Source organism: Giraffa tippelskirchi, chromosome 2, assembly GCF_054371585.1.
Source record: "Giraffa tippelskirchi isolate mGirTip1 chromosome 2, T2T-mGirTip1v1.2.pri, whole genome shotgun sequence".
In the NCBI taxonomy this organism is placed as follows: domain Eukaryota; kingdom Metazoa; phylum Chordata; class Mammalia; order Artiodactyla; family Giraffidae; genus Giraffa; species Giraffa tippelskirchi.
Genome location: NC_137276.1, coordinates 206,290,322 through 206,314,587, shown reverse-complemented (window position 1 = coordinate 206,314,587; position 24,266 = coordinate 206,290,322). Strand labels below are relative to the sequence as shown.

At 34.9% G+C, this 24,266-nt stretch overlaps 1 protein-coding gene across 2 annotated transcripts in view; it reads left to right on the top strand.

Moving 5' to 3' along the window:
* The window catches only part of ROBO2 (roundabout guidance receptor 2), a 642,112-nt gene extending 618,885 nt beyond the window's left edge, over positions 1–23,227 (top strand). The window contains exons 24-27 of one of the 2 annotated variants that reach the window (XM_081552579.1): positions 8,564–8,746; positions 11,308–11,481; positions 19,793–19,993; positions 21,744–23,227. In XM_081552579.1, coding sequence (XP_081408705.1) covers positions 8,564–8,746; positions 11,308–11,481; positions 19,793–19,993; positions 21,744–21,745 — 560 coding nt within the window. In that variant the 3' untranslated portion in view covers positions 21,746–23,227. Of the gene's footprint in view, positions 1–8,563; positions 8,747–11,307; positions 11,482–17,760; positions 18,034–19,792; positions 19,994–21,743 lie in introns of both variants that reach the window. The other variant, XM_081552570.1, reaches the window with a different exon arrangement.
* The last annotated feature ends 1,039 nt before the right edge of the window (positions 23,228–24,266 follow it).

Below are 24,266 nucleotides of genomic sequence, written 5' to 3'. Positions count from 1 at the left end.
TCAATTAGGAATGCAGTAAAAAAAAATGGCAATGATAAAAGTCAGCCATAGCCTATGTAGTTCTTTTATTAAATATTATAATGTCGAAGTGGATAAATATATCTATAAATCAGGAGAATGTCATTTTGAACTTTTACATGCTCGCCTACTAATATGTTTCACTATCCAATGTGACTGTGGTTAAAAACAATCTGAATTTCTCCTTGAAGCTAGTATAACGTTCATTTCAAATGAAGCTTTTATTGCTAAGAAAAACTTTTATTTTCCTACTTGAAATCACTGTTTAATTACTGCCACATATAAAACCCTCAGTGTGTTTAGATATGTATTCATGATAAATTTATCCTAGGAATAATGTTTCTCCTTAGTAAAAGAAGTTGCACTCTACACCAAAGAAGCCAAGTAGAAGCTCTTTTTCTTTCTTTCTTTTTTTTTTTGGCTTTACAATAACTTTGTGGGGAAGGTGTGATCAAAGATTTAATCTGCTCTCTAACATGAAAGTGTAATTTAAGTAAATATGTTAAAAATAAAAGTAAATTTTAAAAAAATGATGTATGTGTACAGAAGAGTGTGTGTGTCTGAAAATCTAGGTAGAGTTTGTGAATATGTGTAAAGTGTGTGTGTGTCTATTTAAGAGTATGTATATAAGAGTAAATAGGATTGTGAGTATAGCAGAGCATGTGGGTACACATATATTTGTAGATGGGGATGGCTCTGAGATGAATGTATGTACGGATCAAATGCTATAGAAATCAGCATGCTAATGACTATTGCTCTAACGTGTTTATGTTTTCTTCAGACACTCAAGGCTAGCTTAATGATGCTAAATGAGGTGTGCAATAAAACAGAAACTATTTCCATTTGTTTTTATGTTTTTAAGATGGTAAGTGCCCACAGAGAGGATTTTGATTTTACCGTCAGTCACTTTGAGTTCTAAATTTCTGTGTAGTGTGAGTAAATCATTTCTTTCCTCTGAATTCTCTATTTTCATTTTCGTAAGCATAATGACCATTTTTTATGAACTAGAACTAAGTTATGTTCCAATCTTTAAATATTAAAGCCAACGGAAATGAAAGTCCAGTGATAACACAGAGATGGGCTAGTAATTAGCCTATATGTAAAATTATTTAGAATTTTACTTCTGAAATATGTTATATTCCGACAGCTGCCACATTAAGGAACATCAGCAGTTAGCCAGGCACAGAGCCTATGTTTGTAAAGAAAATAAGTATATTATTTTCAGATATTTTCTTAACAACTAATCTATGAGGGACTTTAAAAAGTTTGAAATAATGCTTCATGAATGGAAAAAGCCAAGAAGAGAGGAAAGTATCAGTAATTCTATAGCTCATAATTTTGGTATCTTAGTCTGGTTGGTTTCTTATAAGAAAATATCATAGACTAGATGGCTTAAACAGCAAATATTGGAAAGCTGGGAAGTCCAAGATCAAGATACAGGCAGACTGGGTTTCTGGCGCGAGCCCTCTTCCTATAGGAAGCCATCTTCTCACTATGTCCTAACATGCCAGGAGAGCTTGCTAAGGTCCCTAGTCATCCCATAATGACCTCACCCTCATGACCTCATCTAAACTTAAATATCTCCCGAAGGCTCCACCTCAAAATACCAGAACATTATGGGTTAAAGCTTCAACATGAATTTTAGGGGGATGTTATCATTCAGTTCATAATACTCAGGAATGGAAAATATATTTGGAAATCTGTTATTTATTTCCACAGCAAATATTTATTGAAAATCTATTCCTTCCAACTGCTTGGCTAGAAATTTAGGTTTGATAATAATAGTAATAATAGCAACTTGCCCATACACAGCCCTTAGTATGTGCAGGGCACTCTTCTAAATAGTTGGCGGTTTTTGGTATGAGTGGCTTTGTGAGCTAAGAAACTTTCTTACATTTTTAGAGGGTTATAAGTAAACAAGAAAAAAACATATGAAGGAGGCAGCAAAGCCTAAAATATTTAGTATCTAGGACATGACTGAGAGACTAATACTTGACTTGAGCACCTTATAGAAACACTTTCCAGGTGGCACTAGTGGTAAAGAACCTGCCTGCCAATGCAGGAGATGAAAAAGACATGGGTTTGATCCCTGGGTCAGGAAGATGCCCTGGAGGAGGGCATGGCAATCCACTCAGTATTCTCGCTTGGAGAATCCCATGGACAGAGAAGCCTGACAGACTACAGTCCATAAGGTTGTACAGAGTCAGACATGACTGAAGCGACTTAGCATGCACACACACCTTACAGAAAAAGTTCACTGATCCCTGTTCTAAGGTTTTAACATATATTAACTCATTTAATTGTCACAATTCTTTATTTATTCTCACTTTATAGATAAGGAAATTGAGGTACAGAGGGGTTTAAAGACTTTTTTAAGCTCACCCACCTGATAAATGGCAGAAAAATATTCAAAATCAATCAGCTTTACTCTAAAGACAAATTATCATGATCTCTCCTCTGAAAATGCTCAACTTTTTTCCTAATCTTTGGATTTAGCCTATTTAAGAGGAAAATGATGTCCTGGTCTCCTCTCTCCCTTTCTGTGCATGTATACATATATGTATATATATATATATATATATTTATACAAATACAGCATATTATTTTATCTCTGGAAACAATTTTTACCCCCTATACACTTAAGATCAAAAATTATAGTTTTTAGATGTAACTTTTATTATTTGTTTTTCTCACATATAGTTCTATATTCAGTTATACTGACTCATACGAACAAAATTCAACTCTATCACCACATTTTGTAGGGAATCACATTTTTATTATTTTCTTTTAACTTATACTTTCAGTTTAAACCTATTTGGTTTTAGTAAAGTAGAAAAATGTTTTGATTACAGCACATCACACTCTTTTTTTGCCTAGAAAGTAAACATACAGGATTGTTTCAGTCTTCAGGAATATGCTTGTCCTATTTCTGTCTAAATGCCAAACCCAGCGCTTTGGGGTAGCGGGAAAGGAGAAGACTTTAATACATTTTTTTTTTACTTCCATGGTGGGAGTCAAGGGTGAGTGTTCCCTGTATTTAATGACTCCAGCACAGGAATAAAGAAACAGAAGACAGTAAGAGAGAGGGCAGGAGAAAAATGTCCTGCATGTGAAGCCAAGATTCTAACTGCTTCAGTGATCACAAAAATAAGAGTGAGAGTGAGTACTATGACGTGAATTGAATAAAACTTTCCTTAACTGCTGGACCCCACATAAATAATGTGGTCGAAAGGAAATCAGGGCTCTATATTTACTGTATTTTACGTCGTTGGAGATTTTTGCTGCAAGTCTCAAAGCAGATTATTTTGAAAACAATAAAACCTGGCAGCCCCACTACCTTACTCAACCACACAGCTTTTAAAGAACTGGCTGCTTTAAAGCATGACCTGATGCTTTGCTTTTGTTGCAAAAACTTAAGGGACATATTTTCACAGTAGGGAAATTTCAGAGGTAATGCTAAAAATAATTAAATAACTTTCTTAGACATTCTCCACAGCTCTGATGTATTTAAAAAGAAATTAAATACAGACTTCAAAAGTTAACAGATAAAAGAGGAATATCATATATTCAACTTTTATCTGAGTAGATCAAATGAGCAGATGTCATAGGTCCCAAGGAAGAGATTTTTTTTAATTTCTTATTTTGCTTTCTGTCTATATTACACATTCCTTTCTCTGAGGAATGTAGGTGAATTATTGCATTATTCAATACGTTTGAGTGAAAAGGCTTCTAAATATTAGACATGTTTTTCTACATCTAGGCAGAGGTCAATATTTGGATTGATGTGTTCAAAGACACTCAGAACTGAAGATTGTGTTTAACAGATAAATAGATTGTACTGAATAGGAAGAATTCCTGGATTAAATATTGCCTAAAAAAATGGGAGGCAGCCAGTTTTTGTATCTCATAAAAATGGGAATGCAGCAATTAGCAGGGTCATATTATTAAGCATACACTTTACTCTAGCTTAATGGGTCTAAGGATAAGCATCTATCAGCAAGGAAGGATTTAGCATAAAATGACATGTAAATGAATTGATGACTGATCATAAATTAATTTTAGTGCTGAAGATGTAATGGAGCCCTAGCAAGATGCCACTCTATCATGGTATTTTACTGCTCAGTAACATTTGAGCAACAACTTAATGTCCTATCGATAGTTCTTCTTTAACAGCTTGAATAAATTTGAGAGTTTTTTTTGCCTTTCAGCAATTTTGAAACCTGAGAAATTTGGAAAGATGGAAGATGCAAACACAAATAAATCTGGCTATGTGACACAGATTCATTTTTCATTATATGTTTAAATATGTATTGATTATGTTTGGGGCTATAACATGTCAAATTGGTATGGATCACTTGTAATTTGTGAAGAATCTCTACCTTAGCTGTTTTACCTAGTGTTGCTTTCAATTTTCATGGTTATATTTACATTTATGAAAGAAAACCAGTTGTAATAAAAACGGCTTACTTTTCTCTCTCTTTTCTTTTTTGTCTGCACTGGGTCTTTGTTGCAATGCGTGGACTTTCACTAGTAAAAATGGCTTACTTTCTAATTGATGAATCACTGTTTTTCTTTTCTTATAATCATTGTCCTCTTTTTTTTGTAGTAGTTTACACAAATCCTCAGATAATCTTTGCCGTTTAAATCTAAAGAAAGAATGGTAGCGACAGAGAGGTGAAATTAGTAATCGTTCAATTTTAACAATTTTACAATATGGAGGGAATTTAATATATGTTATATACTTTTTTATTCATAATATATTGCCAATTTTCTTTAAAAATATTTGCAACAATGTACCCATTCCATATATCATGGGTATATATGTGTATATGTATGTATCATATATACTCCATATCTCAAATAGAGAGGATGGGCTGTCAAAGATAAAAACAGAGGAACAAAGAAGGACAGAAAATTTTTTCCTTCTGTTTATTTGTTTGCTTCTTGCCCTCCATTTTGAAGGAAAACTCAACTATACTAAGCTGAGGGCACTTGCGCCTTTTTAGTTGGGGGTGATGAGGTTTCCTACTGTCCATCATGGGAAAATCAAATTTGTGTGTGGAAATCTTCATACAAAGGACTAATTACATCACTTTTTCCTCATTGTCCAAGTAATCAACAAGAGTTGACTCACCCTTATTTAAAAAATTTTCTAGGAGTTACTGTGAGTATGTTTTTGCTGTAACTAAAATAAGGCCAAGGCTAGGAAATTACACATGGAATAAAATCACATATGAATTTTTACTGAATAATGAAACTATTGAAGACATTTAATTCAGTATACAAATGTTTATTGACTTTTTAGTGCGCAGTGTCTCTGTACATGAAGTATTAAAATAGATAACAAGTAGTTCCTGATCTCCAGAGTTCCCTTGTCTGAAAGAGAAAACATATATGCAACAAATTCTAGTTTGTAGTGTGTGTTCAGTTGCTCAGTCATGTCCGACTCTTTGCGACCCCATTTCCTCTGTCCAAGGAATTTTCCAGGCAAGACTACTGGAGTGGGTTGCCATTTCCTACTCCAGGGGATCTTCCTGACCCAGGGATCAAACCTGATTCTCTTGTGTCTCCTACTTTGGCAGGCAAATTCTTTGCCACTGCACCACCTGGGAAGCCCAGTTTGTAGAGAGGTAATCAAAAGTGGGGTCTGGCTTGCCACTCAAAAAGCCAATAAAAAGACAGGTTGGTGGAAAGGAAGGTATGCTTTGTTTTGGATACTGGCATGGCAGGGTTGGGGGAGAAGAAGGTGGGCACCTGTCCAAAGGCCAACTCCCCCACCACTGATAATCGGTGGGCAAGACCTTTTATAGGCTGTGGGAGGGGGCAACATGCAGAAACAGCATGTGTTTCAGTCAGCTCTGATAATCATCTTGAAATTGGTCATTGGTGATCTGACCAGCACCATCTTGATTATTTTAAGAACAGTTACTTTTCAGTTCCAGGGTCAGTTTCTTCCCATTTCTTGAGGCCAGTTCTTAGAATTGTGGCAGCTTGTGTCCTCACTACAGGCTGGTCATCATGCAGTGAACTTCTTCACCTTGTGGTTGTTATAGATTCTGGGGGTTAAGAATCTATAAGACAGCTCACAGGATATGACTCGGGATATTATCTATAGCCCTTGAGAGGAACTAAAGGTCCTTGAATATGGTTAATGACTAAACTATTATTATTTGATCTCCTTTGTTTGTTTTCCTTTGTTTTTGCATTTTCTCATTTCTCTGATTAAACTTATCCTATGGCTAAAGTTTTTTCCACAGACAAAAGGCAGGCAGAGGACATGGGGGACAAGGACCAAAGGGTCTGCTCCATTTCAGAGATATGATATACTATTGTATGCACACTGTTTAAAGAACACAGGAGGTAAAGAGATTGAGTCTCTCTTAGACGGGGTTGAAGATGAAGTAGAATCAGGGTGATAAAAGAGATGATTTGGACGTCAAAGTTTGGTGGTGGGCCACTAGAGTTAGTAGCAATCTAGAGATGTGTCAAAGGAATGAGAGGAAGCAGGAGAGGTAACGAGGCACAGGCTCTTAGAGGGATAGGACTAGAAAGGTAGGCTGCGCTAAGTATTGAAGGATCTCAAATACCTCAGTTGGTGTTTAAGTGTATTGACAAACTAAAAAAGGCTTTGGATAGACAAACAGAATTATGTGATAAATGTTTCAGAAAAAAATAATTCATACAACAATGAGGAAGGTAGACGGGACCAGAAGGAAATCAGGAATGAAACTGGAGATATAGAAAAGGAGATGGTTGCTTGGAGAGTGAGTTTCAGTTTGTTGGCACAGATTTATTTGCAGATATTCAGCAGACATTTAGAAATACTGAAAATAGGACATAGGAAGGACCAGGACTGAGTTTTCCCATGTTTTGAAAATATCCTCGGTTCTAGGATTTCATGTTCTTTTGTGATCACTGGTTGAATCACTTTGATTTTTTTCTTATCTACCCTAGCATTATATTGCAAAGTTGATTGCATCATTTCTCCTTTCAATTTAGGCTGTTGGTCCTTGACTTGTGATTATTAACTCAGAAATGGTTCTCTCAGAGGAGGCTCTGTTGCTGGTGTTATCTTGGCTTCCTTGCAGTGGCCTGTGTCTAGGGAATTTGTTTGGAAAGGAAAAAGTGCATCTCCGTGCTTTGGGCAAATAAAATCAAAACTGTGTCTTTCTCTGTTACACTTAACACCCTTTTAACTTCTCTGATCCTTCTAACCCCTCTGGTTTCTGCTTTCTGTGTCATGAAAGTGCATGAACCCATGTTATTGCATCCTGGCACCTCAGCTAAAGGTACAAAGACTTTATCATGGCAACATTATACTGTTGTCTCTTAAGTATTAGAGGAAAGGGGGGAAAATCTATGGCACTTAAATGCCACAGTCTTAGTCTCGTTTATGTGAATGTGTATTTGGTTTATTTAGAAATATTAACTAATTTAGTTAATTAACTAATTAGTTAATATTATTAGCTAATATTAACTAAGTTAATATTTCTAAATAAACCAAATACATATTCACATAAAAGAGACTAAGACTATGGCACTTTAGTCTCTTTTTAAAAATTTGGGATAAGCAACCCTTGGTATCTTTATTGTGTCATATATTAATTGTACATCAACTGAAATATTGTAATACTAATTGTATTAAGTAATTGAGTACAGTCTCAGTGTGCTTTGGTCTAAAAAAAAAGGATACAAGTGTAAATGACTTGCCAAAAATAAGAATAAGTATCATTTCTCAATAGCATCTTGTTTTGCAACTTTTTACACATAAAGCTGTGATTCTTTCCCTCTGTTGCCATTTTGCACTTTGTAGAAAAATCCATATTAATGTTAGCGGTTTTCTTTATAATGTTTAATTTTCTAAAATAAAGATTAGTATTGAAGAAAAAACTAGAATTCTTCAAATAATTGAAAAACAAAGAAATCATACTGAGCTTTTAAAATAATAGAACTTTACAAAAAGAAATATTTTGTTATATTCTATTTTTTCTGATATTATTTATGCATTTTTTATTGTTAGTTTTTATTATTTCCTGAGTAATCAAATTTTTATTTGAAAATCTTAAAATAATTCTAGCCCTTCTGCAGTAAGCAAGTGTACATTTCACTAAAATTATCACTAGTCTACATTAAATTCAAAATATATTCACACTGTTTGTTCAACTGAGTTCTTGATAAGTTGACTTTAAATATGCTATACTTTATTTAAATAAAAGTGTTATTCTTTGAATTCTAGGCCTTAGAATATACATAGCAATTCTCTTTTAGAAAATAATTGTGTAAAAATTTGAAAAACATCAGAATGGTGTCATAGGAAATGTCTTATTCAGCAGTTGCAAACAGATACAGGTTTTAAGTGAGCTTAATTCTTCTGTAATAGAAATGTTTAAAACATGGATGATGCTTGTGCATGGCTGATGAAACCAGGTTTACCTCAAGGAAGAGTGAGGAGTGGAGGAATCCTACTTGTTCATTAGTATAGTGTGTACAAGCCGATGAGCTGTTCAATATATACAACTCACTAGACAACTACATTTGTTTTTAGGTTCAATGGTAAATGGATGGGGCTCTGCATCTGATGAGGATCGTAACTTTTCTAGTCATAGATCTAGTGTAGGTAGCTCCTCAGATGGTTCCATCTTTGCCAGCGGCAGTTTTGCACAAGCACTGGTGGCAGCAGCAGATAAAGCTGGTTTTAGGCTGGATGGAACCAGCCTTACAAGAACAGGTTGGTAGACTCTGAGTCAACACTCTTTGCATGAGAGCATCTTTTCCTTGAACACTGAGCTATTGATCTGTTCTTTCTCCTCAGTGCGTCTGACTGCGGGGCTTTCTTTAATCTGCATGGACACAGTCTGAATGCTCAGTTATTACCAGAACTCTCTCCGATACTCCCCTTGCAGAGCCAAGAATAAGCTCCTACTCACCACCTTCCAGGGCTTCCCTGATAGCTCAGTTGGTAAAGAATCCACCTGCAATGCAGGAGACCCTGGTTTGATTCCTGGATCGGGAAGATCCCCTGGAGAAGGGATAGACTACCCACTCCAGTATTCTTGGGCTTCCCATGTGGCTCAGCTGGGTAAAGAATCCTCCTGCAATGTGGGAAACCTGGATTCGATCCCTGGGTTGGGAAGATCCCCTGGAGAGGGAAAAGGCTACCCACTCCAGTATTCTGGCCTGGAGAATTCCGTGGACTCTATAGTCCATTGGGTCACAAAGAGTGGGACACAACTTTCAGTTTCACTTTTCACTTTCACAGCCTTCCATCCTTTGTTCCCCTTTCCCTTCAAAGCTCTACTGATTAACTGGAATCTGCTTCCTTCTTCTATTACAGCCAAGCTGCAACTAAGATTGCCATTAAATTTTCAATAACTCACACTTTGCAAAATTCTCACCCAATCAATAATGTACCCTGTGATTAACATTATTCAGCTTTTATCTCCATTACTTTCCTTTGCCCCCTTTCTTTCTGCAAATGCATTTTCTGGGAAGACTTTCTCAGCATGGGGGGAATGGGTCTGAGGCTGTCAGTCTAACAGTTCAAATGGCTGATAGTCTTAGTAGTTGTTTGGCTGTTAAGATTTTAATCCAATAATTTATTATTTGTTTTAAAGGATGCTAATTAAAAATACACCCACTGCATTTGCCAGTTGAATAAAATGATGATTACTTGTGTATTGTTCTGTAGCACAATTTAATTTGGGTTTCTGAAAATAATAAATAATAATATAAAAGACCAATTATGTAATGTTCCAGGTTTTTTTATCATTAACTTGAAAATAAATATTTGATTCACTGTATTAATAGATCAGTAATTTTGTAATCATTTGTTTTACTGAACAAAATAGCTTTGGCATGATCCTATTACTAACACATGACTATGTGTATGTCTTAAATGCACATAGCAGAAAACTCTGGTATAAGAACTAAACTGAGCTACCTTACAAAACGAACTAATGAAATGCTACATGCATTTTTGAAATCTTAATAGTATTCAGATAGTAAGGTAAAGATAAATGACTTTGACCCTTCACTAAACTCTCAGGTTATAAAAATGAGTCTTGGGAACTTTCTTTGAATTATACCACCATATAACATTATACTATCTCTTTTGAGTATGCACTAGGTATCTACAAAGTAAGGAAGATTCTCCAGGCATTGCAGAGGTTTATTTTTCATATAGCATCTGAACTAAAATATGTTGTACTATAACAGTTATTCGAGTTTTCTTGCTTTATAAGGCCTAAGTTAGAAACATTATGTTGCCTGAGTGCTTTTTGTGGCACAGCTATAAGCAGAGCAGTAAGAAAGTGCGAGGAAACTAATAAATTAGAAGGCATAAGTACGTTTCTTGCATGTATGCTAATAGCTAATAAAGCATTAAGCAGTATCATGTCACATTGACTTAAAATGTAACTACATACAATAATTTTGAATGAAATGAAAACATGCACAAGAAAATAAATATATGTACATAAACCTTCGCATGCCATAATAAACATGTTATTAAACCCATAAGATGTTGAAAATTTATTAGTTAACCTTTTGCCAGAATATATTTCCCGACATATTACACTAAGCTACAAGAAAAGGACACAGCACATTTCATTTTTCAATAAGAATTTGGAGTCTGCTCAGATAGAGTACTATTCATCAGAAAACACCTATTGCACTTTGGTGATTTTGCAAGGTGATTTTAAGCTGCTATTTATCCTATACTATACACTAATGTTATTGAGTTTCTGCTAAAAGAAGTAGAATTCATTGTGTATGTGTATGGGTGGTAAGGTCAATTTAATATATGTGTCTGAGCAGACCTTTCATGTAAAATTTAAAATGTAATTACTACAGGACATTTTTCTGTGCTCAAAGAAAGTTCGTAAGATTCCAAGGGTGAAATTTGATTAAACAAGACAGTATATAATTCACTTCAGAAAAAGCTTTCTTAATTTTAAGGAGTAAAAGCTGCACAAATTTGCATATATCTATGAAAATGTCACTAAGATTATCAAAGTTAAATAAAAATATAATCAAGGAATATTGATTGGTGGTGGACTTGTTTCATATTCATTTGTTTGCATTTTTCAGTGGGTAGTATACTGGTTATAAAAACTGGACGAAAAAATGCAAGAGGGCGTATTTTTTTCTATGGAGATGGACCAGTATTTTGTATCTTCAAATGACATCTCCAGGCAGCTTTAGCAGTTAGTCTTAGAGCAGAAATACAAGACAGAATCAGTGCCTTATAATAGCATTCTCTATATCTCGTTCCCTTTGTTTACTTTTTAGGTAAAGCCTTTACCTCCTCTCAAAGACCTCGACCAACCAGCCCATTTTCTACTGACAGTAACACCAGTGCAGCCCTGAGTCAAAGTCAGAGGCCTCGGCCCACTAAAAAATCCAAGGGAGGGCGAGTGGACCCACAGCCAGCATTGCCTCACCGAAGGGAAGGAATGACAGATGGTAGGTTTGTTTTCTTCTCTCTGGTCTCCTAACTGAAGAGACATGTTCTGTGAAGTCATTAACTTAGCTTAAAGACGCTATGGTAGATCAGGTATCACCTTGTTATGTAACCAGGCTGAACACCTGACGATGTGGTCTTGTTTCAATAAAACACCCCCTTTTCTTTAACAATCTGAATTTATTTCTAATTATCCAACCCCAAGAAATATATGCCATCCTGCTTAACAATGTTGGTTTTTCTGCTATTCTGGCATTTTTCCACTAGTGCTTTCTAACGACCATTCCTTTTTAAGTTTAAGGAAGAAAACATAAGTAGCATGTGCAGCCGCCATGTTGTTGAATCGTTGTTGAAGCTGAATTAAGCTATCTTAGATGGTATTTCACTTTTGCAAAAGACTGTGATTTCCAGTTTATGAATTTTTAAATTTCATGAGTTTCAGGGCTAAAAATATGTTATAGACCATCTGGTTGATGGGTCAGTAAACTTTTTCTGAGAAGTCCAGATAGTAAATATGTTTGGCTTTAGCCAAGCCAAACAATCTCTCATCGAGACTACTTAACACTACCATTATAGTGTCTATGCAGCTATAGAAAAAAGTAAATGAATGGATATAACTGATTTCCAATAAAACTCCATTGACAAAACAGGCAATGGCTTACTTTGGCCCATAGCTTGCTGATTTATTTCAATTTTTTCACTTACATACAGCATCCAGTCTTTGAGTATTTGCTTAAATACTTCTAGTTTCAGGAAACAAAATATTATTGGAAGACATCCTTTTTCAATAATGACTAGTTCATCAACTCTGTATTCAACTTAATTGTCATATGTTTAAATACAGGAAAAAAAAGTATTTATACTGAAGTTTTATCCTAAGGAATATGTAAGATAATATATGTAAAGAGCCCAGTATAATGTCAGACCCAAAGATAAATTTCTTCCACCTTCTCTACACTATCTCCTCTAAGCACACAAACTTTTTCCTGAGTTAGCACTACCAAACATCAAAAGAATGAACCTAGCCAGGCTGCACATTGGAACCATCTGGGGAACTCTTAAAAGACACCCTGGAGATTCTGATTTAATTGTTCTGGGGTGAAAACCAGTCATGAGTATTTTCAAAGCTCCACTGGAGAACCGAATGTGCAGTTAGCTTTGAGAAGCTGTAACTGAGCTCTTGGCACTCATCTCCGTCTCTAAGACTTACCATTATAGGACAGGATGAGGCTTCCTTGCAGAGGAAGTATTTGCTCTTTATTGGTTTGAGGGTAGGTCTTCAGCTGGCCGTCTCCATTGGGCTTTCTCTTGTCATTTGATAATGCTAAGAAGACTTTAAAAGCCCAAAATAACTTGTCTAAAAGGCTTCAGGTTTACTTATCTTTCCTGCTTCCTTTGTTTTCATTGGAAAGTGTTTCTGTGGAATAGGAGGGTAAGGGTACAATCAAGATTTTGATTCTCGATAAGTGGGTATCCTGTGGTGAGCAAAAATGTGTACCACCTCCTTTCTGTCCCCGATGATCTGAAGATTAGTTGAGCACTTGAAGCAGTCTACAGTGTTGATCTTATTCCTTCTAAATACAAAGGACTACTCACTGATATTCTATTACAGGTCTCAGCATTAATAATTTTGTATGATTTTTCTGCTATGAATGTCATGAAGAGAGGGAAATATCCAGGGACTATATGGGTTTTTTTGTGGCTTTTCCAAAATGTTTGAAGATCATATCCAGAATATGTGGAAGATATAAAGTATAAATCAATAAAATAGCTCTTTTCTTTCTCCCTAAAACATTTTCCTTGCAAGCAGTCTTCAGAATGTCTAGTTAAAGTAAGCTACCTCCTAGTTTAAAGCATGATCGATATATTGCTTATATTTCTAAAAAACAAATAGGTTCCTAAACTTTCAAATTTACCAGCATTCCAAAAGAGATTTTGGATTATGTGTCATTAGTAGATACATTCTGAAAGTACTGATATTGCAAAGCGTAATTTGGCTCACAAGTGTTTGATCCAAAGACATTTTAGGTATCATAAAGAAGATTTATTTTGGATCACATTCTACAGGTTATCTTTAAGAATACTTTTATTTTACCACAGATTTTTATGCCATAGTTTTTATATGGTATGAATCCATGCATCAGGAATAAGTTCATATGATTTGTATGTAAAATCAAACTGTTCTTTTGGGGAAGTTTAGTAGCACTTAATGTATAGATGTTTTACAGTAAAATTTTTGCATTATAGATTTTACAACAGTGTTTATGAATATATTAATCAGGGTAACTATTGATGGCTGCCGTACCAAACAGCTTCTATCCCCTCAATGGCTTAGCATGGTAATAGTTTATTTCTCACAGACACAGTGATTTATAAAGGTCAGGTGGCTCTCCTCCAACTTGTAGTGTAAAAATGTTTGCTTCTTAAATATTGATACCCCGTTATTTCCAAGATAGGACCTTCCTGGTTTCTGAGTGAGGGAAGACAGAACATAAGTGATTATCTGGAACATTCTATGGCTAGTCAGTGACTCAGATGGTAAAGAATCTGCCTGTAATGTGGGAGACCCAGGTTCGAATGCTAGCATTCACTCCTTCATGGGCAGGAACTCTGTCACATGGCATCAAACTAACTACTGGAGCAGGAATATTATTATTGTAGGCAGTATCAGTCTCTGTTTCAAAGACTATGCAAAAACCCACATACATATTCAGAAATGTTCTTCCCCCTTGAGTAAAGTCTCACCTAAGTAGGCATTGTTCAGTGCAAATCATCTATTCCATTTGCATAAACCAAAGAGTATCCTTTAAAGTGAATACACTGACCAATGCTGAACAAAGGAGACAAGAGAAGTAGTTCTCTGTCAGCCTTTTTTCCCCTAAATCATTGCCTTCCAGCCTATCCTCCCCTCATCCTAATGTCTCGTCAGAGAAAGGGCTCTTTCCCAGCTCTGCCATGGAATAACTTTGACCATGGAACAAATTAGTCATTATTCTATTCATTAATCTATTCATTCATAAATCTGTTCATTCAAATATTTATTAAGCTCCTACCAAATGACAGGCGCAGTGGGAACTATACAGACAAAATTCCCTGGCTTCCTATAGCTTACATTCTAGTGAGAGAAGATAGATAAAGACCAACATAAATATAAAAGTGAAAAATAAAGATATACAAGATGGTGGTGTCATGGAGAAAACAAAACATAGCAAGGAAGTTGAGAAATACAGACATGGGGGAGATATTTTTGAAGTAGAGTGCTCAGGGGAGGCCTTACCAAGAAGATGACATTTGAGGAAAGATTGGAAGATTACAAGGGTAAGAGCAATGCTTATATCTGAGGAAAAGTCATTCCAGGAAATGAGAACAGTGAGTAGAATCCTGAATTATTTAATTAAAAGGAAAAGGAACAGTGTGACAGAAGCAGTCTGTGTTCTCAGTCACTCAGTCGTGTCTGCGACCCCAAGGCCTGTAGCTGAAGCAGAGAGAGCAACAAAATAGAGTGTGAAGTCAGACAAGTAAGTGAGGACCATTTTTCTGAAGACCCTATAAGCCTCTGTAAGAACACTGGCTCTTTACTTTGAGAAAACAGTAATGGTGTGTGCACGCGTGTGTGTGTATGTGAGAGAGAGAGAGAGTGTGTGCATAAGGCAGGGGAGTTACAGATTTTCCTTATGTTTTTATTAAAAAACAAATCATTCTGGATTCTATGTTGAGATAGCCTGAATGTGATTCTGTGTGGAATCACACAGAAACTATATAAGTAATGTAGGGAATAGGTGGTTGAAATCCATGCCAAGCTAGAATCAGTGGACACAACGAGAAAGGTTGAATTCTAAATATGGAGGCAGAGCCCACAGGTTAATGAAATTAATAAAGGTATAAAGCAGGGAAGCCAAAGATTACTCCAGCCTTATGACCAGCTTGCAGTAATTGAGATGAGGAACATTAGGGAGGAAACATTTTTCACAGGAAGTTCTAGAGCTCAGTTTCCAGGTGTGAAATTTGAGATGCTTACTAAACATCAAAGCCGAACTCTCCAATATGGATTTACTTAAGATAAATCTGGAGTTCATGGAAGCAGAGACCCAGGCTGGAGATATTTGATTTCTTTATGCCTATTTTTCTTACCTAAAAACGAGTATAATAATGACACACATATCACTGGATTGTTGTGCCTGACAATTGCAAATTCTCAGTAGGCCAGTGAGAGTCTCTTTGGTGAATTGATTTAGTTGAAATGAATCAACAGAGAAATGAATAATAAATTTAATTTAAGTAGACATATTTGATTACATTCTTTCATTTTTTTCCACAGCCATTCTTAATCTCATCTTTTTTTCCAATTTGTTAATTTCAATGTGCTTTCAATGTTCTTTCATCTTAGACTATACAAACTCCAAGGATATTACTTAATTATGTAGCCATATAATTTCAGGTTAAATTAAATAGTAATCAGAATTTTAGCTAGCATAAGCAGATGCCATTTTGGCCATTTTAAAAATTAAGCTGCTCTGATGGAGAATAAAAATCGATGACAAGATATGTTATTTTAGAAGCAAATGTAATAATTTCCCCCCAACTGGCAGTCTTAAGTCCAATAACTCAAGTAAAATAATTAATTTGCATTTATAATAATACAAACTGAAGGAAATCAGTATTGAGTATAGAGGAAGCACCAAACTCATTGGTGAATTATTCAACAAACAGATCTCTCAGTATTGGATTAGCTTTTCATTTTGGAAGAAATGTTCCAATTGCAACTCTGTTCTCCCAGATAGAAACCAAGTTCCCTTCAATAATTAGTAATTCATAATCTAACAAGATGATGTACCTAAGCACTGGGAATGCTGCTCCAATGTAGGAACTCCCCAAGTAGATCCTGAGGAGATTTTCATTGTCATTTCAATGAAGGTCAATATTATTTTGCTCATAAAGGAAAATATGAAGCTTCTTAAGAAAGCCTTTTAAAGGAGCAACTTAGCCTTCCTTAAAGAAACTATCTTGTGTACACAAGAAATTTATACTTTCTCCTTTTGAATTTCATGAACAATATTATTGAAACAAGTGCACCATTGCTAAGATGACATGGGAAATAATTATCTATGTTATAGATATTATCCTCTATTAATGATACAAGTATGTATATTGTCCATGATAAGTGATCTTGGTGAACAAATAATATAGCTATTGATACTGTAAGGATGAACAAGAAGTTTGCAACAACATTCGAGAAAAATGAGGAGGAAATAATGCAAAGGAATGTTAGAATGTTTAGAAGATCTCAAAATCTTCAACAAAGCAATATTAGTATAGGACTAGTATAACTGTACATTATATAATAGAACTATAATACTTAAAGAAATATGAAAAAAGCGACTATGATTTCACAATTGAAGACATTTAAAATATCATGTCTATCGTGTCATGGTCTAACAAGGTAATAAAAAAATGAAAAATTAGCTAGGTATTTGAACTTTTAATTTTTTCATATATTTAATGTAAAGCACTTTTATGAAAAATTATATATTCCACTACATCTCAGTCTTTCATGATGCATTGCCTTATCTAGCACCATGAAGCATATTCTATGTAAACTCAGAACATTGGTTATTACTTATTAAAATTAATACATTGGAAGATTATAATATATTAGTTGTAACTCATTAGCTAACTCATGAAACGAACAGCCGGAATTGGTTGTCAGGCAGAATGTTAACTGCATTTAATAAATGTTAGCTTAACACTTCGACTGTTGCTGAATGTGCCACATAACACGAATAAGAGCAGTCATATGCTGTGTATGATACAGCAGCATACACTTCTTAATTTCCCGAGGGCAACATTTCCTAGGGAGATTGACAGGGCAGCTTTTATTCTTCCCAGGGCCTTTTATTAACACAGCTGCTAGAATTTCTAGTTGTTTTGTATCCTGGTATTATACTTTGGGGAGGTGGCAATGGACAATGGATTTAAAGATGGAGAAATCATAAACTGTCCTTTACACCTTGAACATCAGTCTCCATGTGCAATTGAAAACACTCACCATGTTGGATAAAATTGGTTGATTTTATTTCAAAGGCACTGTGATCAAAAGATAGCAAAGCGATCAATAATATGCATTTCAGATATAAATAACTGACCTTTCCTCTCCAAAATTTATTTTATATGGGTGATACCTTTAGGAGGGCAACGTTTTTCTTTTTTCTTCATCTTGAATTAAAACCTGTATTTTTTTTATTACATTTTAGTTTATTCTAAACATTATTCAAAATTTTTAGATCTTCCACCACCACCAGATCCCCCTCCAGGTCAGGGTTTAAGGCAGCAGATAGGCTCGAGCCAGCATGCTGGTAACGTGGAAAATTCAACAGAGAGAAAAGGAAGCTCTCTGGAGAGACAGCAAGCATCCAACTTAGAAGACACAAAGAGCTCTTTGGAATGTCCAGCTAAAACGTCCCTAGAGTGGCAGCGACAAACCCAGGAATGGATAAACTCCACTGAACGCCCAGAAGACATACGGAAAGCCCTCCACAAACAAGGTGTTGGACCAGGTGTGTTCTGCACAGTCCCAAGAAAGTGTGGACTTTTACCTTTTTTTTTCTACCAGGTATTTTGGAAATGCCAGTTGTTTAAGGGCATCTGAAATGCATTTGCTTTGAATTACTCATTGAAGTTGGAATTGACAGCAAAGCTCACCTGTGCATCCCTTAAGGCTGAGTCCAGTAGGGGTCCTTCCTCAAGTTAACCTCTGCATAGGGTCTTTGAGCCCAAGAGACATCCGGGCTTCATCTGTAATGCTCAGGAAACCATTTGATTTTTTTTTTTTTGCCATTTTTGTTTGTATTGAGTACTTTTAAGACCACTAAACTTCATCTTTAATATCAGTTGAATCTCTGCCTTCAACCAATTTGTCCATTTTGACTGAAGTAACTAGTCATTTTTAGAGAATTCACTTCAGTCAAATTGGTAAATTAATGGAAATAACAAAGTTGCAAATAAACAGACAATCACAGAACTCTCATACTAGAAAAGGTTAAACTGGCACCTGCACTTGCTCCAGCTGATTAAATTGAGTTGATTATCAGCACTGCAATGGGAAATGTTTTTGCTTATAAATCAAGCTTGCTGGAAATGTCACAAAACAAGTTTCATTGTTTGCAGTTGGATATTTTTTTGGTGGAGGTACATTTAACCAGTTATAGAAATCATTTCTGCAACATCTCTTCTTATGTCAGAATTCACTGCGTATTAAAACACACACACACACACACACACACACACATTGAAAGTTTCCTTACACATTCTTTTATTTATTTGGACTCAGTGTTTTCTGGATATGTCCTCTATTCATGCATTTTCAATAATTATATTTTGTCACGACTTGGTGCTTAAAGTTTTAGCTGGAAATATAGTTAGGAAAGAGCCAAAAGATAATAATATTAATATCCAGATTTAGTGGAACATTTAGGAAGCTTATATCATTAAGGCTATAAAAGAAAAATCATGTGATCCTTGTCATTAAAGCTATCTAAGAAGAGAAATACTAAATCCAGTTAGCGTGTTTTTTAGTCATCTTATCACAGTAATAGTAACTCATACCTAGAAAGACAGAGGAAACAGAGGAGTGGAGAGGAAGAGAGATGGGGAAAAAATGAAAGAAGAAAGAGAAAAAGAGAGAGAAAAACAGTAGTATTTCAAAGTATTTAGTATTTAGTAATGCACATCTTGAATTATTTTTAGAGAGACGGTACATAAGGATAGAAACACTATTAAAATGAATGACTTTCTCTTTTTCTTTTAAGGAAATGAACAGCTTTTCAAATAGTGTATTTCTATTCAAATAAGCAATAGAAATTTAAGAAACTTAGTTTATTAACTAATATATAGTTCTTTATCTAAACTGAGAAAATGTTGCCATTATATAAGACAAAAACCATGTTCCTTCCATCTTAATGAAAAAATTAAATTTCAGCCCCATTGAACCCAGAAATTATTCTCAGAAAATATTTTGTCAAACAGTACAGTCATTATATGCATATCTCTTTTATAATGAATTTAAATTTTGCAACTAATACATGATATTATATACTTATCCCAAGATCTCTTTTAATTTAATCCTGCCTCAGTTCCTGTTGTAGGAAATGTTGCTTGCACGTGGAAATTCCTTTAATATCTGGGTCTTGTTAAATTCTTTTTAATTTTACTAAAGAGTGAAATGATAAAAAAAAAGCCTAGCTTGAGCTTAAAGTTAAATTTGTTTTGCCTCTGTGTTGCTGTTCACTTAAATCCATTGTGTTCCCTTTTTTTCAGAGGAGACATTGGTGCCCTACAGCAAGCCCAATTTCCCATCTCCAGGGGGTCACAGCTCGTCAGGAACGGCTTCTTCTAAGGGATCCACTGGACCTAGGAAAGCCGATGCTTTGAGGGGAAGCCACCAACGCAATGCCAGCGACCTTCTTGACATAGGATATATGGGCTCAAATAGTCAAGGACAGTTTACAGGTGAATTATGTAAGTGCTTTAGGGCATTTAGAAGGCTGTGGTGATTCAGAAAGAAAACTGAGTGAATAACGTAAGGGAGAAAAATGTTTTCCTTGACCCTCTTAGAATATCTGACTGGGTTTGAAAACCAAACTGATGAGAAAGATTAACAAGGAAAAAAAGCATGCAAATTTTATTTAATTTTTACATGAACATGGGAGCCTTCACAAGAGAATGCAAACTCAAAGAAGGGACCAGAGCAGTAAACTTTTTGCTCTGTTAGACAAAGAAACAGTAAATGTGTGAGAATTTAATAAGAGAGAAGAGGTTTGGGCTGGGGGGAGTGAAGGGTGAAGAAGTAACTAAGGGTTAGTTTAACAAGGTTTTGACAAGAATATCTTCCCTTCTCTTGGTACAGGGCAGGTATCGGTCACATAGTTTGTATCATCATCCTTCAGGGAAGGGTGAGGTGGGAGAGGTCAGAGTGCTCTTTATGCTTCTGCTACTTTTTTCAAACTCCCTCACTCTAAGATATTCAGTATGCCAAGGTACCATATTTTGAAATACGTCCCGAATCCTATCAATAACACTGCCATAGTAAACAAATTTCAAAATTGTAGAAAGCTTGCTTTACGATGAGAAAAAAATAAATTATGATTTTGAGCAGGTTTGGTTATAATAAAGACCATTGCTGTTTCTATCAGTCAAATAAACATTTCTATCTCAAGCTTGGATTTTTCTGTACAAAAATTGTAGAAGTTAGGCAATTAATTTTAATACTTACATGTTAATTAAACATAGTTTTTGTACTTTTCTTTGCTTGTTTAACTGAGCACAATAGGGAAATATTGGCCCATTGGTAGTTTGAAAGAACCTTCTTGGGAATTCCTCATCCCCTAGTCACTCTTCATTTGTTTATTTCCTACATTTAGGAAGTCAGCCTTGAAAAGTTCATCATTGATTTTGGTTAACTTGTAGTACTTTGATTACAATAACATAAAAATTTCTCTTTTTGATAAAGAACTGGCATTGGTAGTTAATATAATTAAACTACTTTTTAAGTATAAAATACTAGAGAAAGAGAGGATGTCACAGTTTGTCACACACAGTAAAAAGCATTGAACTCTTTGTGTTCATTGCATCATGAAAGTTACCAATTTCACTAACCAGTGTCAGAATTATATTTTCCACTGCTTCCTTGAATTCAGTTTATCTGAAGGAATAACCCTGAGTTCCAGTCTTCTCAACCTTCTCTGGTTATGTGAGAAAAGAAAGTAAACTGCCTTCCTGACTCTCTATGCCCTTATCTAAAGCATTGCATTACTCTTATGCTCACATTACTCTGATGCTCAGACTGGGGAATGCCATGAGGTAATGAAAGCTGAAAGTATTTTCAAAACTGTAAATTTCTTTAATTTTAATTAATAGTAGTTATTGTTACCTATTACTAATCTGATTATAATTAAGATGTGTCTATCATTTTAATTTGATTCAGGACTACTTGGATTTTACTGTAACTATTATATGGGAGTAATTATAGGCTCATAAGAAATATAAAAATGATTTACTTGGATTTTAAGTCTCAAAATTTGACAATGTTCTTTGTCTTTCCCTTTCCATAAGCAAAAAATTTTATATTCACAACCTCACAAAATCCAAGATGTCATCTTCATCTATTATCTGTTTGCCTTGCTTTTTGTTATGCTGATCAAGATACAGAATACTTAATTTAAATGCAAACTTATTTCTGTTGTTTTTTTTTTTTTTAATCTCTTCACAGAGTAACTGAGAGGAGACATGCAAAGCTGCTCTGAAAGACCATCAGGTCTGAACTCATGGAAGTGATAACACTAAACAGTGCAATGAACAATTTCTTTATTTATGTACTATTAAAAGAACTGTAAATGCAATGTAAAGACACACAGCCACACATATCCCACAGATATTTTACTTGTGTTCTTCTCTTAAGTACACCACCCACCTTAACTCTTTCTTGTCAGGAGTATATAAAAAAGAAAGAAAACAAAGCTCGCCCTCCAGGAAGAAAAGGATTTTCCTCTGTATATAATTTCTTTTGTGCATTGCTATGCAAGCTCACTCTTTTTAGCTCTGTTCATATTATTGTCTGTTCTTATTGGTCTGTTGTACTATATGTGAATTAATAGGCTGTGGTGCCATATATTAACTTTTAATTGTGTAACTTTTATGTTTAAATTTTGCACTGCAATTTTATTTGGTGATAAGCACAAATCTCTACTCCTCGTGACATGAAGAAAAAGACTGAATGTGAAGGGAGTTTCTGTACTGTAAGCTAGGTTGGATAATGCTGGTTGTAACCAATGACGTTAGGGGGGTTTCAGTTGGGGTGTAGAAATAGGAAGATGCAAAGGAACAGTGATGTTGGCTAAGTCTTCTTTGAACATCAGGGACTGAGTCAATCATTAAAAAAAAAAAAAGAAAAGCAGTTACGTGGCTTTTACTATTGATAAGAACAGGGGTCAAAAGAAGGAAGTTGAAGTCCTAAAACTGAATAGGCATTAAAATATACAGGTAGCAATGATGTACTAAACTTGCTTTTTAAAAAAGGAAATTAAAGTTATGTTTAGAAACAACTTTACCTGTCATTGTAATTGACCTGTCTCAGAATTACAACAAGCAAAATGAAATTAGTGTGTTTCACAAGAGCTGTATATATATTACAGTTTTTTAAAAAAGCATTGTCTCAATTACCATAACTAATCTCTCCAACTCATTAAGTCAGAATATAATATGAAGTTCCCCAAGGAAACAAATAAAATGAACTCTAGAATATCTAGCAAATAGTTAAAGAGGCAATTTATTATTAGGACATTCTCGAGCTGCTTCCAAATACAAAAACTCTATTGCAATATCTTGTTTCATCTTTCTAATACATGTACAGTACATGCTAGAGGATAGAGCTGCATCACTTAAATTCATGACTTTTTAAAAATAATGCAGTCTATTTGCAACTTTGTGTTTCATTTGATTAAGAAGTGAAGTTTACGCCACCAAATGTATAGCCAAATTGTAAGTGCTTAAAAAGCAGTGTTCAGAGTATGGTCAGTTCACAGTAAGTAGATTTATTGGAATAAATCTTTTATGGTTCATTCTCAGCAATTGGCTACCAACTAAAAAATGTTTGACCCATTTTGAGTGAGTAAATCGAAAAGAATAATTTTAAAGTCGAACAATGCATGTTTATACACTTTTTAAATAAAACCAAACCTCATAAGTGGACATTAATAACAGTGTCCTGCCTCATTTGTTTTCACGACTTTGAGAACCAGAAGTTCCTGAACATCAGTCATGTATCATCCAAATGAATATGACTTTGAAATATATATTAGCTACTGTACATGTATAGTCAATCAGTCAAGTAGAAGAGAAATTTCCTGAAATTCCCACTTGTGACATTTTTCCATGTACTACCTACACAATTGTAAATTCTGTTTCTAGTTATGCTTTCTCATGTTTGTCCTATGATATGTTCAGTAGTTGGTACTTTGAAAAATATTCACTCTGATGGTTAAGATCAATTCTAAAATATGGGACCAGTTTGAATGACAATTCATACTCCGTGCATTATTGGCTCAGTCACCAACTGTGTATCATACTGTTATAGCAAAGGGAGGAACCTAGTTAAATGTTTCCATCTTTTTTTTTGCCCTAAGGCTGCATCAACACAGGTAAGAGTAGAGGAACATAATGTTCTCTGTGGGCCCCCTACATCTTCTTGGTCCCATGTAGTTCATTTCTACACTGAAGAGAAAAAGAATTCTGAAACACACTTATTATTCCCTTTGTCATCTTTCTACCATCAGTGCCTGAATTTTAATGCAGTTTGATTTCTCTGGGACAGAGAGACTGGGGATGATGAGAAGTTTCTGTGAGGAATGAATACATACCTATATGCAACTGTAGGATATGAGGAATTTAGTTTTTTATTTATGCAGTCCCCTACTTCATCTCTTTCTATTTAAATACAAAGTTTTGTTCATGTTTTGGTTCCTTCTTTATGCTTCATTGCTCCTCTATAACCCAATTTAGCCTGAAACTTTAATTCATTACAGATATTACACATAGACTTTTACCCCTGGTAACTGACAGGTGTATGTGGCTAATAAACGAAGATTTCAAAACAATATGTGTATGTGACTTCCAGAGTAATCCAGGGCATAGTATCATACCTTTAGTTCATAAAAATTAACTGTTTTGGTTAGAGTATGTCAGGCCTTATGATTACTTGGAATGTTCTTTTACAATAGATCACATTCCCCATTAA